Source organism: Dipodomys merriami, unplaced genomic scaffold, assembly GCF_024711535.1.
Source record: "Dipodomys merriami isolate MVZ:Mamm:240054 unplaced genomic scaffold, mDipMer1.0.p SCAF_21, whole genome shotgun sequence".
Classification (NCBI taxonomy): domain Eukaryota; kingdom Metazoa; phylum Chordata; class Mammalia; order Rodentia; family Heteromyidae; genus Dipodomys; species Dipodomys merriami.
This window is the reverse complement of record NW_027203493.1, coordinates 23,823,744-23,843,192: the sequence shown is the minus strand read 5'-3', so window position 1 is coordinate 23,843,192 and position 19,449 is coordinate 23,823,744. Positions and strand designations below refer to the sequence as shown.

The 19,449-nt window shown below is 33.5% G+C and overlaps 1 protein-coding gene across 2 annotated transcripts in view; it reads left to right on the top strand.

Annotated features, from left to right (window-relative positions):
- The window catches only part of Luzp2 (leucine zipper protein 2), a 360,889-nt gene that overhangs the window by 322,858 nt on the left and 18,582 nt on the right, over positions 1-19,449 (top strand). For both annotated transcript variants that reach the window (XM_070032711.1, XM_070032712.1), the window contains exon 10: positions 14,773-14,865. In XM_070032711.1, the coding sequence (XP_069888812.1) occupies positions 14,773-14,865 (93 nt within the window). The remainder of the gene's footprint in view (positions 1-14,772; positions 14,866-19,449) is intronic.

The following is a 19,449-nucleotide window of genomic DNA, read 5'->3' as shown; positions in this document are numbered from 1 at the left end:
GTAAAATTGCCTATATAGCTTCATTTTTTGTTTTTTTTTGGCTGAAGCTGCTGAAGTCCTCTTCATAGATTAAAATCCCATTTTTTACTACACCACTACTGAAAATAAGAGTCCAGTCTTCTAATTTTTAATTTTTTTGTCAATAAGGTTTTATTTGAATTTAAGGTAAAATCAGATCCTTTCAAGTTTCTCCACATACTTGATGTTTTATTATGACAAAATGTTTTAATTTTCCATTTAAACTAGTTGAAAATAGATTTAAATTTCTAATTATGTACTTTTTGTTATGTTTTTAGCTTTTTAGCAATTATTAATGCCTTTGAAATAAGCTACACTTTTGAAAATGTGCAGAAACATCAATTCTTTCTCATCTTCACACAGTTAAATACATAAAACCACACCCCAATCATACTTAAAACTGAAATTCCCTAAAATTTCATTAGCTTTTTATAGTAATGAAGTTTATTTATCATTGAAAAATTGAGAAAATATTGTTAATAATAATAAAGCCAACAATAATTGACCTTGATATATACTATTTTGATATATATCTTGTTAAGACATTAGAAGAAAGAAAATGTAATCCTCATATTGTTAAACTAATTATTTTTACTTCAAAATACACTTGGAATTTCTTTCTTTTTTTCCATAGTAAAGGAGCATGGTTATTGGAAGCAAAAGCAAAGTACAGATTCTCCTTCAAGAGGAGCCCTGGAGTTGGCAGTCTGATGAACTCCTCTAGGGAAGTGTCTTTTATGTTTTATTAATTCTTCTCTTACCTTGGGACAGGATTGGTAGGTGAAGGCCTAGACATCAACTTGGATCACTCATTTGTTTTTGCCACTGAGCATGTGGGAACAGTAAACCTAATTGGTTATGCTCAATTATTTATGAGGCTTCAGTGCTGATATAAGATTATTTGTGAACTTTAAAAAAATTGATGATATAGCAAGCCATAGTATACTTTTCACTGTTTTCTATAATATAACCATTCTTTATAACCAAAGTGGTTTGATTTTTAAAATAGTGCTTTTATTAAAGTAAGTATTGCTTCACTATTATTGAGAAACTGCAACCTTACTTTAGATTCACTGGATTTTCTACTAATATCTTTTTTTCTATTTCAGGATCAAATCCAAGGGACCACATTGAATTTAGCACACTTTTTTACTTAGTCATTTTTAAATTTTGACAGCTTTCACTCTTACATTGCTTTTTTAGGATCTTGACACATCTGATGAGTGGGGACAAGAAATTATGTAGACTATCTCCCCTACTCCAGGCCATTGAATCTACCTTTGGGTTATAATATTTAGATATGTGATTAGACATGGTAGTCACTTCAGCTAATTAGAAAGAGTTGTAATAAACAAGTGTGTGTAGGTAGCATTCTTGCGTACTGATTTACATTCCTTATGATAGGTGCCCAGGAATGGTATGTTAGGGTCATATATTAGGTCTATTTTTAGTACTTTTAAGAATTTCTATGACTGATTTCCAGTATGTTTATATTTGAGGACATACATTTTTAAAAAGAATTATTGTTAAATGTTTTGTGTTGGTAGCAAAATGGAGTAGAACATACAGAGTTCCTATACTTCTTTCCGCCATCACCAATGCACAGATCCCTAACAGTGAACATTGCACATCAGTGTGGTGCAGCTGTGATAACTGATGAAACCATGTTCTCACCAACATCTGTACTCTACATTAGGGTTTAATCTGAGTGGTGCACATTCTATTGATTTTGGAAATTTTATTATTGTCATCCATCCATCAAATAGGTTCATATCACACTGAATTCTTCTTCGGTATTTTATGAGTAAACATAAATGTTCACAAAATGTGACATAGGGAAGTGATACATTGCTTTCACTAAAATAAAATTGTAAATTATATTTAAAATATTTTGCCTACAAATGCATAATAAATATATAGTGTACTTAATGCATGAATCTCATTTTAAATTAATTAGCATCAAACTTACACAACTCTCTGTGATCCAACAAGAATATAAAGTATTTTCCTCTCGTCTTTGATTCTTTGCTCTCAAGTCATTTATTACAACACTTCTACCAACACAGTAGGTAATGGATAATCGTTTGTTGAAGGAATAATTATTCATTAAGTTACCAAGCTTAAAGTTTCTCAGAAGTAATTTTCTTGGAGCCACTTTCTGAAGTGGTAATGTGAGCAGAATGTGTGTTGCTTTGTTCTAGCATCACATTATTTACCTTCTTATAAATGACTTCAAAGCATCAAATTCCAGAATGTTTTTTTGTATAATTTCATTGAAAACCTCATAATACCTTAAGAGAATTTATAGATTTTTTAAAATAACAACTGTACCCTAAAGCAAAAACATGATCAAGATACTAAGCCCTTTAAAAAGCCTATTATTTCTTTCTAGACTAATATCATAATTTATAAAATGAAAATAGTTCCAGAATAACCTTAAGATGATATAATAAAAAATAACAGAAACATCGTAACCATTACTTTGGGGAAATTACGTTGCAATCCCATATATTTGATTTTGTTTTGTTTCGTTTTTTAAACACTAACGTTATTTTTGGCAATATGTTTCAGTTAAGACTCAAGTTTCCACGGAAATAACAAGAATTGACAAATGAGACAGCATCAAATTAAAAAGCTTTGAAACATCCAAAGAAGCAACTACAAAAATCAAGAAAAACCCCACAGACTAGGATTCTTTGTCAGCTATTTATCAGTATTCACAGCAAATTTGATTAATAAGTAGATACTGAAAGAGCTCAATAAATGAGCATCAAAAGAATTATGTAATGAACAAATGAGCAGATGAATCACATGTTCTCTGACTTGTAAATGGCTAGTAAACACTTGAAGAAAGCATACAGGAAATGCAAATCCAAACTCTGAGATTCCATCCCATGTCCTCAGATTAGCGATTATTAACAAAGAAAACAACAAATTGTGTGAGGGAAAGGAAGAAAGAACCCTCATACATTTTTGGTGAGAATGTAAACCGATAGACTCATTGTGGAAATCAGTATGGATGGTCGTATAAAAGCTAAAAATACAGTGTTTGACCCTGCTATTTGCCAATCTTGGACACATTTGTAGGAGTGTAAATTAATAAGAAAAAGCATTTTTACAGATATGTAGCATTGATATTGATTGGTATTAAGTCGGACATGCCTAAATGTACCCTACAATTAACTTGCTTTATTAAATTTAGGAAATTCCAAAAATCTGAATTCCAATTTACTCGTTTTTTTAAGCGGTGACAGGATTGGTTTATACTTATTTTTTCTCAGTCAAATGTTAAAGGCGGTATAAAAAGCAATTATTATTGTTGTTGCTGCTGTTGTTTTATTTTTATTTTATTTATTTTTTTAATTTATTTATTTTTTATTGTGAGAATACCATACAAGAGGGGTTACAATTACATGGGCAAGATAATGAGTACATTTCTCATCAAGCATTGTTGCCTCCTCTTTGTTTCCCCTTCCCATCCCTTCCCATACTCCCCCCATCTCTCCCCACCGGATCCTGCCCCCCCCCCACCAAAGTTGTACAGTTCGTTTTTCGACATAACGACTTGTACATTTCATTGTTGCAATGCTGTTGTTGTTTTATTTGCTAGTTGTGGAGATTGAACTCTGGGCCTGGGCACTGTCCTTCAGCTCTTCAGCTCAAAGCAAGCACTCTACCACTTGAGCCACAGCTACACTTCCAGTTTTCTGGTGGTTTATTGGAAATAAAAGTCTCACAGACTTTCCTGCCCAGGATGGCTTTGAACCATGACCCTCAAATCTCACCCTCCTGAGTAGCTGGGATTATAGGCATGAGCCACTGTTGTCCGGCTTACAACTATTATTATCTCTTACTTTCCCCTATAAGGAAAATAAAACGGTTTTAGTCTTAATTAGTTTATTTCAAATTTTATTTCAAAGCTCAAATGCTTCTCCAAATTGTTTTTGTAGATTTTAATCAAATGTGACCATGAATTTCCTCAATTTTCATATATGGCAAGCATACCAAGAAACATAAGATAAATTAGCTTTCTGAATTATTTTCAGATATTGATGCTTTTAATTATAAGTCTAGTATATTTGTCTGGTACATGAGAAGCTGTAATATCTACCCTAACATATCAATGGGAAAAATAATTGGTAATCCTGCTGTAAATAAACAATGAAAATACTGATATCCCTCAGAAATAAGTAGTTTAAAAATAAATTATTGATAAATAAATCCTGTTAATGTTATCAAGGGAATGCCCATAATGTAGCATTTATATAAACTTATTAAAAATTAATTATCAAGTCAATTTTCTACAGCAATTTTCATCTTCAAAATACTTTGGAAGCATGAGTGTTGCATTTTTCATGATTAATTTAGAAGAAATATCTTAAGCTATGTATAATACTATTTGCATTGATTATATTTAATCATTTATTATAAACATTACATTATTTGCTAATGCCGTTTTAAAAATACAAAAAGCCCACTTTTTGTCTTGATAGCTGTAATTTCTACTTTATGTAAAACTTTAATTAAATGTTGTTGGTGCATAAGTTAGTTAAATGGACAATAATTGAGATAATAGAAATTAGCATTAGGTACCATCAACTTCACTCATTGTCTCCATAATAAAGTCTACACTCCTCAGTCAGCACATCACTATTACAACATATTCCTCTCCATGTGTTAGTGTGTTCATTTTTTATTTTCAATTCCCTAGTTCATACTCTTCTGTTTCTCTATTTTTTGTTATCTAAAGACTAAATCCTTCCTTTTCTTTGTTCTCCTCTCAAAGTGCCAGTATGTCATTTTATAGTGTACTAGTATTGAGTTTCTACCTTCAATTTATCTTCCAGAAAACTTAAAATTTATTTCATTAAATCATTCATTATCACTAAATATTTCATATTTTTTCTTACTTTTAGAATAATTTATCAATCTCTTTAAACCATTGAAGTATTTCAAAAGATATTAAAATATTAAGTAATCTTATACAACAGGGGAAAATTTTCCATTGTTTTCCCTTGGTGTTACACATCTTTATATAATTTTTACAGAAAGCATTACACTGTGTATATATATATAATTTTATTTAAAAATGTATATTGTTCTAATTTTTATACTAATAGTAGAAAGTGAGTATGCCAGTATTACATAAAATTTTGTAGCATCATTATGACTATGGAGAAATGACTTAATCATGAGCTAAGCTTCCTGTGATTTTCTTCATAATTTAGTATTCTTTGACAAAGCAAATTATGAACTTGATTCATATTTTACTCTTGCAGTACCCATAGAAATATTAAATAATGAATCCTTCTTCTCTGCCCTTAGAGCCACACCAATACCTTCTGTAACTAATTATGGAAGAAAGGATGTTACTAGCTATGTCCTTTGCCATATGGAATACAATCCCAGTTATCAAACTTTTCTTTGATTTGTTAATTTCTGTGTCTTTATTATGAAAATTTTGGCCTGTGCCAAGGAGCCCAGGTGTTTTTCCTATTCCTTCTTGTAAAGTTTTCAGGGTGTCTGCTTTTACCTTGAGGTATTTGATATATTTGGAATTGATTCTGGTGCAAGGTGATATATATGGATCTAATTTTAGTTTTCTACAGGTGTTTAACCAATTTTGCCATCACCATTTGTTAATGAGACTGTATTTCTTTGATCTTATTTTTTTGGCTCCCTTATTGAACATTATGTGGCCATAGTCTGTGGTCTGTGGATTCATTTCTGGGTCTTCAGTTCTCTTGGTGCTAGTACCAAGCTGTTTTGATTACTATGTCTTTGTAATAGAGTTTGAGGTTTGGTATTGATATTCCTCCAGCATTATATAAAATAGAAAGCCCACAGGTTAGGAGAAAATTTTCACTAGCCATACAAAACACAAGGTACTTATATCTAAGATATACTTGGAACTCAAATAATTAAATAAAAACAAATGATCAAGGAAACAACTGCCCATTAATAAGTGGGCTAAAGTCTTAAGAGAGACTTCTCTGAAGAGGAAATACTAATGGCCAATAGACATATGAGAAAATGTTCAACATCTCTAGCCATAAAAGAAATTCAAATCAAAACACTGAGATTCCACCTCATCCCAGTTAGAATGGCCATTATCAAGAAATCTAATAACAACAGATGCTGGAAGGGATGTGGCCAAAAGGGAAAGCTACAACACTGTTGGTGGGAATGTAAACTTGTTCAATTACGCTGGAAAGCAGTGTGGACTAAACATAGAGCTTACCTATGATCCAGGAATCCCACTTCTGTGCATTTACCCAAATGACCACAAACACAATCATACTAAAGCTACTGCCACATCCATGTTCATTGCAGCATTATTTACCATAGTTAAGATATGGAACCAACCCAGATGCCCCTCAATAGATGAATGGGTCAAGAAACATACAATGGAATTCTATGCTTCCATCAGAAAGAATGGCACTGCCCCATTGGTAAGAAAATAGAAAGACTTGGAAAAAAAGCATATTAAGTGAAGTAGTCCAGACATAGAAACATAGATTCCATGGTTTCGCTCATTTGTAATAATGTAAATGTTTGGGATAGTCCTAGCAGATGAGCAGAATAGCTCCATAGCTATCTATATACATATGACCGTATAAGATGATGCTAAGAAAAATAAATTCCAAGACATAGAAACTAGAGGATTTCCTTTGTCATTTTTGTTTTTCATGTATTATGAGATTTTGTTTTTCATTTGTATTTTTCCCCTTATGGTTTATCCCTTGTTTTCACTGTATTTGATTTTGGTGCTCTGGGTATTTTATACACATTTATCTGAATTAGGGAAGGGAAGGGGAACAACAAAATGGTGAGACACAGGACAAAGGGAGAACCAATGCAACAGCAAAACTTACAAGATGGCATGTTGGAAATGAATTGTACTACTGGGGTGGGGTTGGGGAAGGTAAATTGGGAAAAAATGCAGGAGGGGGTAACAAGTTCAGCAAGAAATATACTCAGTACTTTACTTATGAAGTGTAATCACTCTGTACATCACATTGACAATAAAATTAAATTTTAAAAAAGAAAGGATGATTGAAGTTGGCCCTAAAGCATAAGTAAAATTTATTATTGTCTTGGAAGTAAGTAAACTGGAATAGGAAGAGTAAGTAGAGCAAAAGGACAGACATGACACAAACACTTGTTCACAGAGTTTTCAATAAGGTATTCAGATCAATATACTTAGTTTTGATAATTTGGATATTTTTCTAATCTCATTATTTACAAAAGTTTCTGATCACAGTAGATAAAAGGGAAATTTCAGTAAAATCCCAAACTAACTTTTGTTAATAATCAAGTCAGAAACTTAGTTCTTTGTATTTTTTAGTGCCCAGGAGCAACCAGAGGGACAGATTATAAAGATGATCAAAAACAAATATGTTTCCTGCCCATTCCTTGTTCGTATAACCAACAATAAAATCATAAAATATACATATTTTCTGTCTTCTGTTCAAGCAAAAAAGAGTGAGTTTAATAAAATGAGGAACACATAAAAAGAAGAGCCTTAATTCAGCTTTGAAAATCGATCTATCTATACATATATGTATATGTATCTTCAAATATATATATCCATATATATATCCATATATATCCATATATATATATATATATATATATATATATATACATATTTAGAGTTCACCAGATGATCTTGCATCACTGAGCCTCCTGTTTACCTGGGTCTTGATATCTGAATACAACAGAAGTATATCTCCTAGATTCTGGTGCTGTTCTGTCACCCGGGGCATATGGAAGCTTACTCCTATCTCTGCCTCAATATCCACATTGCTTTTACTTGTGTGTTACTTTATATATCTGCATTATAGGGTTACCATGATGATATGTAGTGCATACAGGGATCATCCAGATGGGATGGATTGATTTATATATTTTCATATGTGAAACCATCAATAGGAAGTGCTAAAGAGTCTAATTTTGGACATAGGCACTTTATGGAAGTAATAGGCTAAATGGTAAATGAACATACCAAGGTGGGGCATAATTTACTAGGTTATTATAAGAATAGAAACCAAGCCGAGTTCTGGTGGCTCATGCCTGTAATCTTAGCTACATCATGAACCTGAGATCTGAGGATCATGGTTGAAAGCAAGCCTGATTAGGCATATCCATGAGTCTCTTATCTCTAATTAACCACTATGGTAAAGTGCTATGGTTTAAATGGCAGAGTGCTCACCTTAAGCTGAAGAACTGAGGGACAGTGACCAGGCCCAGAGTTCAAGCCCCATCACACACACACACACACACACACACACACACACACACACACAGAGCGAGCGAGCGAGAGAGAGAGAGAGAGAGAGAGAGAGAGAGAGAGAGAGAGAGAGAGAGAGAGAGAGAGAGAGAGGAGAGAGAGAGGAGAGAGAGAGAAGAACAGAACCCAAAGAGTGCTAATATGGGCATCTAAAGTTAAAATAATTACCTTCGATAAAAATCAACCCCATCGGTATTTGATCTAAAACTTCTAGTCTCCAGAACTGTATGAAATAGATGGGAGTTTGAAGGCAACAAACCTAATGCATGGGTAATTTTCTCATCCCAAGTTGCATTATTTATATAATAATACTCCTTTTTTTGCTATTAGAAATTGAATTATCTTTGGAAGGGCACCAAAATCTACCCTTTAGCCTATTACAATAGTCAATCTTTCTGTGGTCTATACCACCCTTATTTTACTTGAATATTTTAGTTTATAGTTGACTTGTAAACTACTATTTTTCAAACAATCATTGTTGAAATGATACTTAGTACTGTTTTAAACTTCACTTCTCTTTTTCACAGAACAAATGACAACAAAGAAAAACAGACAGGTTTTTTAAATCATTTGACAGAGCAGCAGAAAACAGTTACTGCAAAAATAAATACAGTCTTTGATGTTCTATTTTATTTAACACTTAAGATGGGATTATAATCTATAATTTTTGACTCTATAATACATTCTCTTCTAAAAGTTAGTTTCCACTCTGGTTTTTCTTCATTAGAACCATTAATTCATTTTTTTCAAAAGTCACTGACAACAAGAGACTGCATTAAGGATTACATTTATTAGATTTAAAAAACAGAAAAATCTTTAATTAAATACTGTGTTTTGTAGTAAAAGAAAACTAATATATATTGCATTGGGGCAGTAATACTTCATTTCTTTTCATTGTTAAAAAATTAGTTTATATTCTTTTAATGCAAAAGATAAGTAAAATAACAACATTTTGTATAACAAGTGAAAAATCAGGTGCCTCATTTATTGAGTATAAAAAACAGAGAACCCTTGGTCAATTTTTGGAGGAAGAACTTGTATTCTCATTCTTTTCCTATACTTTTTCCTTCTTTACTACCTTGGTTGTTGATGGAATATCTTTTTTATTCTACTCAAAATAAGCAAAAGGCCACAAGAATCAATTCTAGTTCATAGATATATTTATAGTCAATAGCAATTTTTACTCTGGATATGTCCCTTTTCTCTACCCCCCCAAGCCATTGAAAATCATTATAAACCTAGAATATTGCATGAAAAAAATGAAATTAAGCTAACATAAAATATATTAGTTAGATACATAGTGATATTTTAGAAATATGTTGAACATGCTAAAATAAAATTTTCTTCATTAATTACTTTTTTTTGGGGGGGTCTGGTCTTGGGGCCTGAACTCTGGGCCTGGGTGCTGTCCCTCAGCTCTTCAGCTCAAGGCTAGTTGCTCTACCACTTGAGCCACAGAGCCAATTCCAGGTTTTTTCTTTTTGCTTATATGGTGCTGAGGAATTGAACTCAGGGCCTCACACACGCCAGGAAAGCGTTCTACCACTGAGCTACCTTCCCAGCCCCCATTAATTACTTTTTACCACTGTTAGCTGAGTTTTGTTTTTCAAGTTGTTATTCAGAACCATCATCTATGTCTCTACTTACTCTGTGTTGTCAATCACAGCTTATGAGATTGATTTCTTACATTGTCCTGGAATTTCCGGCTACAATTTTATACTTATTAACTATGAATTTATAGCTATATTATAATGAATGGTATTAGTTGGTAGGACAGTAAGAGAGCAAAATACCAGAGTGTAGGCATAAATATGAAGATTGAATTTCAGTATAGCCTTGGAGAAAAAGCAAACACTAGAACCTATTAAAATAATTGAAACCAAAAAATAAGGGTTAAGAGGGATTGTTGATGTGAATCAAGAGGTATTTCACTTGTGTGGTAAAACTCATACCTTAGTATCTCTCCTCCATTAAAGAATAATTCCAAGACTGGAACTATAAGTGAAGTCGGATAATATGATCATGTCTAGTTTAAATCATTTATATCCCCTCAAATATATGGGATGCTCCCAATATGACAGAAAAATAATCCTTCAGAGAAAAGCCAGCAATCATTAACAAGTTACAGAAAATGAGAATTCTTGAAGAGCAATAGTTCTTTAGGATCAAAAATTTGTTTTAATGTCTGATCTCAGTTCTAAAAATAATGCAACTGCAATGTATACTCACAATAAACATTTGTTGAGTGGTATTGCTGCCAAAAGTAATTGAAATTTTCCCATTTTGGAAATATTTCTCCAGTTTTGCATATATCCATACCTTTCCACCAACATTTACTTACTATCCTTCTTTTCTTTTTACAGTAAAAATTTATGATAAATCAACAAAAGAAATAATAAATAAATAGTGGCTGGCAGAAGAATATGTGCTTGTTTTGAAAGATACAGTTAATAAATAATAAAACTTATCCTTCGTTTGGGAGCTCCTAGCCAGTTACATAGATCATACATTCCTAGTGTCAAGAAGATTAATTCTCATTGGAAAATTATCTATATAATCCCAAATTCTAAACTGTACAACTCATTAAATAGGAAACACAGATTTGTCCAAAACCAGTCATTTTATATCTGAAAATGATATATACAAAGCATAAATGGACATCAGAATTTTTGTATTAGTTTTTTTACATATGGAATAAGTGGTTTGTGACTATTCGTGACACTCCTTCAAGGGAACATTGCCAAACTAAAAGAACAAATATAGAAATAAACACAGTTATTGCTACAATGTATTTTCCCACCTCTTAAGAGCTATTGTAAAGAGATTTCCAAGGCAAAGCTAGGACTATTTATTCAGCTATCTGATCGTTCCTCAGAAACAAGGAACACTAAAATTGTTTTCTTGTTTTTTGTTTTTATTTCTCACTGGTGTGATTTAATGTATTTATGTTTATGCAGATGCGGTCCTTAATGTGAATGTCAGGGAAGAATCTTCTTCTGAACTAGCTTTTATCCCCTTGATTCTTTCAAACCTGACTCTTCAAAGTGTCTGTAAATAAGAGGCAATGGGAAGACAGGTGGTAGATAATCACTTGATTTCATTGAGAATAAATAGCTATTTTGATTGTGGTTAACAAAAATTTTCTTTTTCACACCACTATGGAATACTATCTGCTTAGGAGTCCTAAGTGTTTTAAAAGTGAAATGAACTTTACTACTAAGGGGGAAGGGACTTTTTGGGAGGAGGGAAGGAAAGAGGGAGAAAACAAGAGAAGGAGTAACACTGTTTGAAATGTACTAATTACCTTACTTAGGTAACTGTAACCCCTCTGTACACCACCTTTGCAATAAAAAACAGCCTATAAATCAAAAAAGCAACCAAAAAATACTGCACTGAGAATTTACAGTCATTCTACTTACACTCCTCCATTTCTTGCTTCTCTATTTCCACAAGTGCTTCAAATGTCACAATTCTAACTTTGCTTTCTATGAATGATTCATGTCCAATATCTTTTTAAGTAATTTGTATTGATACCTCAGCCCAACCTTTTTTAATGTTTCCCTGATCATTTTCTATTTTTTTTATTAATAAGTTTTTTTATTGTGAAAATACCATACAGAGAGGTTACAATTACATGAAAAAGGTAAAGAGTACATTTCTTATCAAGCATTGTTGCCTCCTCCTTTGTTTCCCTTACCATCCCTGCCCTCCTATGTCCCTCCCCCACCCCCACCATCTACCATCTCCTCCCCCTCACTCCCTCTCCTCTGCCAAAGTTGTAAAGTTCGTTTTTCGACATAACGACTTGTACATCTCATTGTTGCAATGGGTTCAACTGTATACCTATTTAAACAATAATTTATTTTTTACCTTCCCCTGCATAAATTATACCAACATCAAATACAGTGAAAACAGGGGTTATACTGTGGGGCAGAGACATACAAAGCAACAAAGAAATCATCTTATCCATATGTTAAAAACAATAGCAAGAAAGAAAAACAAATTGATTCCTTATCTTGGGGTTCATTTTGCCTAACCTCAACTTGTCTGACCATTTCTGCTTGTCTCAGACATATATTAGTTATTGCAAATAAGGGATACCATGGGACCTAAGTTTTCTTGGGCCTGGCTTACTTCACTTAGTATAATTTTTTCCAAGTCTTTCAATTTCATAACAAATGGGGCAATGTTGTTCTGTCTGATGGAGACATAGAATTCCATTGTGTATATATATCACATTTTCTTAGTCCATTTATCTACTGAGGGGCATCTGGATTGGCTCCACATCTTAGCTATGGTAAATAATGCTGCAATAAACATAGTTGTGACATAACGTCTTGTACATCTCATTGTTGCAATGGGTCCACCTGTATCCCTATTTAAACAATTTGTTTTTTTGCCTTCCCCTCCACAAATTATACCAACATCAAATACAGTGAAAACAGGGGTTATACTGTAGAGGAGGGACATACAAAGCAACGAAGAAATCATCTTATAAATATGTAAGAAACAATCCCAAGAAAGAAAATCCATTTGAGTCCTTATCTTGGGGTTCATTTCGCCTAACATCAACTTATCTGACCTTTCCTGCTTGTCTCAGACATATACTAGTTCTTGTAAATAAGGGAAACCATGGGACCTTTGTTTTCTTGGGCCTGGCTTACTTCACTTACTATAATTTATTCCAATTCTTTTCATTTCCTAATAAATGGGGCAATGTCATTCTTTCTGATGGAGGCATAGAATTCCATTGTGTATATATACCACATTTTCTTGATCCATTCCTCTACTGGGGCATCTGGGTTGCTTCCGTATCTTAGCTATGGTAAATAATGCTGCAATAAACATAGTTGTTCTGGTAGCTTGTTTGTGATCATTCGGGTAAATGCCCAAAAGTGGGATTGCTGGGTCATAAGGGAGCTTTATGTGGAGTCTTTTGAGGACCCTCCATACTAGTTTCCAAAGTGGTTGAACAAGATTATACTACCACCGACAATGCAGTAGGATTCCCGTCTGGCCACATCCCCACCAAGAGTTCTTGATTATAGCCATTCTAACTGGGAAGAGGTGCTATCTCAGTGTTGTTTTGATATGCATTTCTTTTATGGCTAGGGAGGTTGAGCATTTCTTCTATTGGCCATCCTTCTTTCTCATTCAGAGAATTTTCTCTATAAGTCTTAAGTCCACTTATTTATTGGGCAGTTGTTTCTTTGAGATTTGTTGATGGGGGATTTAAATTTTGGAGTTCCAGCTATATTTTAGATATGAGACCCTTGTCCATTGTATGTCTAGTGAAGATCTTCTCCCAATCCATGGGCTTTCTATCGATCTTGCTAGGTATGTCCTTTGCCATTTTCGTAAAATCATTTCTTCATCATTTCCTCATCATTTTCTATTCTTTTCTTGTCTTTTGCAGTACTGAGGTTGGCATGTGGTTCCTAGTTCCTGTACTAACCAAGCACTCTCCCCTTGAGCTACAACTCTGCTCTGTTTTGCAAATATGCTGCACATTTCACTCACACACTCTCTAATATGTGTATAATACATATTATATATATATATAGTTCCATATTTTCATTATAGGGATTTTTTTCTATGAAAACATACCACTGCTTAGGAAATAAGATGAGTGCTATTTGGTTAAGAAAAAAATTGAAAAGTGAAATTTGAATACACTGGTCACATCTTTCATCTTAGTCTTCTTGGTCCCCCGTGCTTGGAAATGTCATCAATCTACTGTTATCAGACTGTCAGACTCAGGCAGAAGCTTTCAGTTAATTTACTTTTTGCCTGTCTTATAAAAGTCCCTTCTTAGATGGATGAATGTAATACTATATCTAAATCAGCTCTGCCCAAGAAATGCATACTTATGTCCAGGTAAAGTTTTAGACCTAGTTATCATGACAATTGCACAGGTAGGTCTTGGAATACTCTCCTCTCATTAGAACCAGGAAACGTAAGCAGTATCAGCAACAACAACAACAACAATGCTCCTGAAGAGATTCTAGAATAGTATTTAGGATTCCAAGATCTGTAAAACAGGATTTAGCTTGTAGTGGGTAAGTGGCATGAATATGTTCCTCTCCAAAACTTCTAAGAAGTTACAGAATGTTTTCTTTCTTATTGAGAAAATAAGACATGCACCTGTTATGTGTCCGTTAAACTCGGATTTTATGAAAAGTGAACACAATATTTCTGTGACTGAAGGGGCCATCATTCTTGAAATAATATTTTAGTATTTTAGAAGCACATATTTTTAATGGGGAAAATCCTATTATAAATCATTGGTAAAGTCTAAGCAAATATTATTTTACTTTTTAGGTTCATTTTAAAAGGCTCTCTGCTAGATAGAAATTTGTGTGTTATTCTCTTTTTCCTTTGAGCAAAGTGCTGACATCATATCAATCTGTCCAATAACTCTATGGATCTGTGTTCTAATTTGTAATTGCTTCTCTTTCAAGCCTCAACAAAGTATTCCTGGAAACAATGACACATCTCCAGTTGAGTCAACAAAGGAAGAAACCCAGAACACTACCATCTGTGATTCTCAACATGTAAGTCTACCTTAGAACAGCATTTTGGCAATTCTAGTTCATCCCAACCTAAAACATTCTGTTTGAATGTACTATGTAATATTTTAGCATTGTCATTTTAAATATGAGAAAACAAAGGATTAGATAAGAATATTGGTACTCCATTAACTAGTAGAGCAAGATTCCTGGGAAAGTTATGCCGTTAGATGTTACAGACACAGATAGGTAAGCACAGGTTCAGAAATGTGTGCATTCCACAACCACAACAGGGAAAGTTGTTAAGACGTTAAAGAACAAGCAAACAAAAACAGCTATGGGATATAGTTTTATAGTGTTATTAACCCAATAAAACAAACTTTGCAAAACAAACTTTGCATTACAGAGAAACCATGCTAAAGTAAGGGAAATTTTTAGTCTTCAAATGAAAGTAGGGAATACAGATGGGCTAGAGACTAGACTTAGCTTAAGTGGTAGAACACTTGCATGGATGCATGCCCAAGGCCCTGGGTTCATTCCCAAAACTGTAAAGAATTAAAGAAAATAGGACAATGTAAAGTAACCTTTTTCTTGTTGAACTTCAGAAAGAGAGAGTGAAATATAAAGAAAAAAGATGAATTTGGGTGCCCATGGCTCATGCTTATAATCCTAGCTACTCAGGAGCCTGAGATCTGAGGATCATGGTTCAAAGCCAGCCCGGGCAGGAAAGTTTGTGAGACTCATCTCCAATTAATCACTCGAAAACCGGAAGTGGAGCTGTGGCTCAAGTAGTAGAGCATTTGCCTTAACTGGAAGAGCTCAGGGACAGTTCCCAAGCCCAGATTTCAAGCCCCATGACCAGCAAAAAGAAATTAAAAAAAGAAAAACAAAAAGAAAGATGAAACTTGAACGTTTATATTTTACACTCACAATAAGTGTTCCGAAATATTAATTTCTAAATTATGGAGGAAGGAAGTTCATACATCTATCATGACTACATTTAACAAACAGCAAATGACAATTATGACTCTGAGTAAATTCCAAGACTGTCTTGCATTCAAAATTCAGATTTTCTTTTTTTTTTTGTCAGTCGTGGGGCTTGAACTCTGGGCCTGGGCGCTGTCCCTCAGCTCTTCAGCTCAAGGCGAGCGCTCTACCACTTGAGCTATAGCGCCACTTCCGGTTTTCTGGTGGTTTTATTGGAGATAGGAGTCTCACGGTCTCTCCTGCCCGGACTGGCTTTGAACCGCGATCCTCAGATTTCAGCCTCCTGAGTAGCTAGGATTACAGGCGTGAGCCACCAGCGCCCGGCTAAAATTCAGATTTTCTGCTGAAACAATTTATGCCTGAAGAAAATCAAGTTGCATCTAAAAGGAGTAAAGAAAACCAGAAAAGAAGTTAACCAATCATCACTACCCTCTACTGGCTTCCAAAGGGTTGAAAAGGAATTAATTTCTCAAAAATTGTCTTGAATCTATATGTAGAGAAACAGGTATCCAAATCATAAGGGTTAGGAAACAAAGTCCAGTAGAAATAGAATATCTTCTACAACTTCCAAGATAAAAAAAAAAGAGTCAGAAAAACTTTGGGCAGACAGGGACATTAGTAGTCAGAAAGAGCAACTTCTTAGAAGCAGGAAATTATCAAAGCAACATGGATAGAGATCTGGTCAAGTAAATATGTATCTAAAATGTTCATTTGGCACCAGAAAGTGAGAGACTGGATTCTCTCCCTCAGAAGTTTGGTTTGAATTTAATACATTATATTTTAACTATTTCCAAATGGGCAAAAAGACATTGTGCTAATTTAAAAAGGGTGGCATAGATAGGTAGGTAGGTAGATAGATAGATAGATAGATAGATAGATAGATAGATAGATAGATAGATAGATAGATAGATAGATAGAATTTTCTAAAACTTCTTAAAATAAGGTTCCCCATGAAAAGTTTTGTGCAATTATCTAAAGTTCTTTAACAATTTTGATCCACTTTTCTAACTGAATTGGACCTGAGGAAAATCAAATGTATTTTGTTCTTTTGTTCCTCTCTCCTTATACTATTGATATCATTCAACTGTGACAACTCTTTTAACTTCAGTAAATCCTATAAGCATCTTTCAATTTGGTAAAAGCCCTGATTTGAGTCTGTCAGAAACCTGTCAGCACAATCATAAAGGCTTTCTCTCTAACCTCATCTAAAAGTTTTGGTATTTGGAGTGTCACTTTCCAAGAAGCCAAAGTGATTGTACAGAGACAATTCTGTGTTCATGGGGCATAGCTTGTCAGAGTGGCCATGCAAATAATACTCAAAAAAAGTGAATATCTTATAAGCAGTAGAATTTAGTGGAACTGGTAAGAATATCAATATTCAAATTCTAGAGAAATAGATCTCATTCTTCAAAATGCTATGGACTGAAGAGTTTTGAAAAGTAATTTTGCACAGGAAACATTCTGGAAATAAGCAACCAGTTGTCTAGGACCTAGAAGTATATATGTTTTAATTTTTTAATGATTTATTATTCAAGTCAATTTTAGTAATCTTGGGTTGGTTTCATGCACAAAACATAGAAGGAACTTTATAATTTTAAGATTTTGAATAAGTTCTTTCAGTAGAATCTAAGTAGAATGGTGCAGAATTTGGATTTTTTTGAAGGTTCGATAACTTTTTCCCACACCAGGAGATACTGAAATAACTCTACTTAACTATATTTTGAATAAAAATGAGTTTAGATAAGGCATAACTTCTACAGTATATTTTTTGGTAATTGATTTTTTTTCTGCTTAGAACAGCACTTTGGTAATTCTAGTTCATCCCAAAATAAATAAATAAGTAAATAACCACTTTGCTATAATTTTGATATAGGTTGAATCTATATATGACTTTAGGGAGAAATATATCCTAATAATATTTCCTTTAATCTATAAAGATTGGCTGTTTCATATGCATAATTAAGTTCATAAAATCAATATTTTCTTGTTTTGTCTAATATGTTTATTATATTCTTATGAACTTTAAAATGAGAAAAGCCAGATCAGATGACATTATCCAGGACAGAGCTATGCATATGACAGGTGTGTATAGAACTAATATTTCAAATAAATATAAACAAGAGTGTTTGATGAAAAGTATCTGAAATAGAATTCAACATCGGAGGAGATAGCAACGTACATGATGGAATATCAAAACCTAGCGTTTTTATCTTGGGGTTCATGTTGATTAGCATCATCTTATCTGACCTTTTCTGCTTGTCTCAGACATATACTAGTTATTACAAATAAGGGAAACCATGAAGCGAAGTTTGGAAATGATAGATTAGGATGGAGGCGAAGAATGGTCAAAATTTTCCAGGAATCTAGGATCCTTAGTTCCTTGTTTCATGATTCTATGTGCAATCAACCTGTCAATAAATATTTAATTTTTGTTTTATTTCTCACTGGTCATAATTGAGACAGAAATTAATACAGGAAAATATAGAAATCCTTTTAAAATCTAAATTTGAAAACCAACTTAGCTGTTTTCTAATGTTGCCTCTCTTTTCAGATTCCTTATCAGTATACAATAGATCAATATTTTCAATTTTCAACATGGCTGAAAATCACCAGGTCAGCCAGGAAAACTTGTCAGGTTCTAGTGCCAAATGTTAGTGAACAGCAGGCTTTGACCAGAGTTTAGGAATGCCTGTTACATAAATAAACACATCTAAACTTTCTTCTGTCAGTAGGTTATGCTAAATATTTAGAGCAATGTTCCTGCTAATTTCTTGAAGATATTACGTGACATTTTATATGAGATAGGTTTCAAGTATTCATTTTCAACTACATCCTAGATGTTCATATTACTTTCCTCTAAAAAAACTGCTGCTATTTAGTTTTAATATCCAAGAACTCTAAATATTATATACCCAACTTGGAATTAGAAACCAGCTTCAGTTTTAGTTATGTTTGTAGACTTATTTTACATCCTGCTCATCCTTTTTTCTTTTTTTTTTCTGTTGGTCATGGGGCCTGAACTCTGGGCCTGGGCACTGTCCCTTAACTCTTCAGCTCAAGGCTAATGCTCTACCATTTGAGCCACAGTGCCACTTCCTGCCTTTTCTACTTCTATGGTGCTGAGGAATTGAACCCAGGGCCTCATGCATGCAAGGCAGGCACTCTGCCACTAGCCACCTTCCCAGTCCCCTGCTCATCTTTTAAGCAAACTTGGCAGGGTGATTTAGGAAAATGTCCTTTGGATTCCTTGATCTTTTTTTTTGTTTTGTTTTTCTGTACACTTAGCAAATTTGAAATGGATCACTAAAGGCTTAGCACCACATTGTAGTATCAGTTTGTAGTATATTTAAATGACTTTAAAAGCTCTTTTACTGGAATGTTAATATTGTGTCACATTGGGAAAGCAAAGGATATACATACTTTGTCCCATTTTCCTACAGCTTGCAAATGTGCCTCATATGGTTTAATAGCAAATCGAGTGTCAAGGACATTGAGCATTTCACTTTAATTTTTGCTTAGGGATTAAGAGTTAATGCTCAATGTAAATAGCTTTGCGGTATTTGTGACTCCTATAACTAGCAAACATTTAATTTTTTTTAATGTACCGAGGAAATGAAAAGCAACAATGGCTTATGTTTGTTA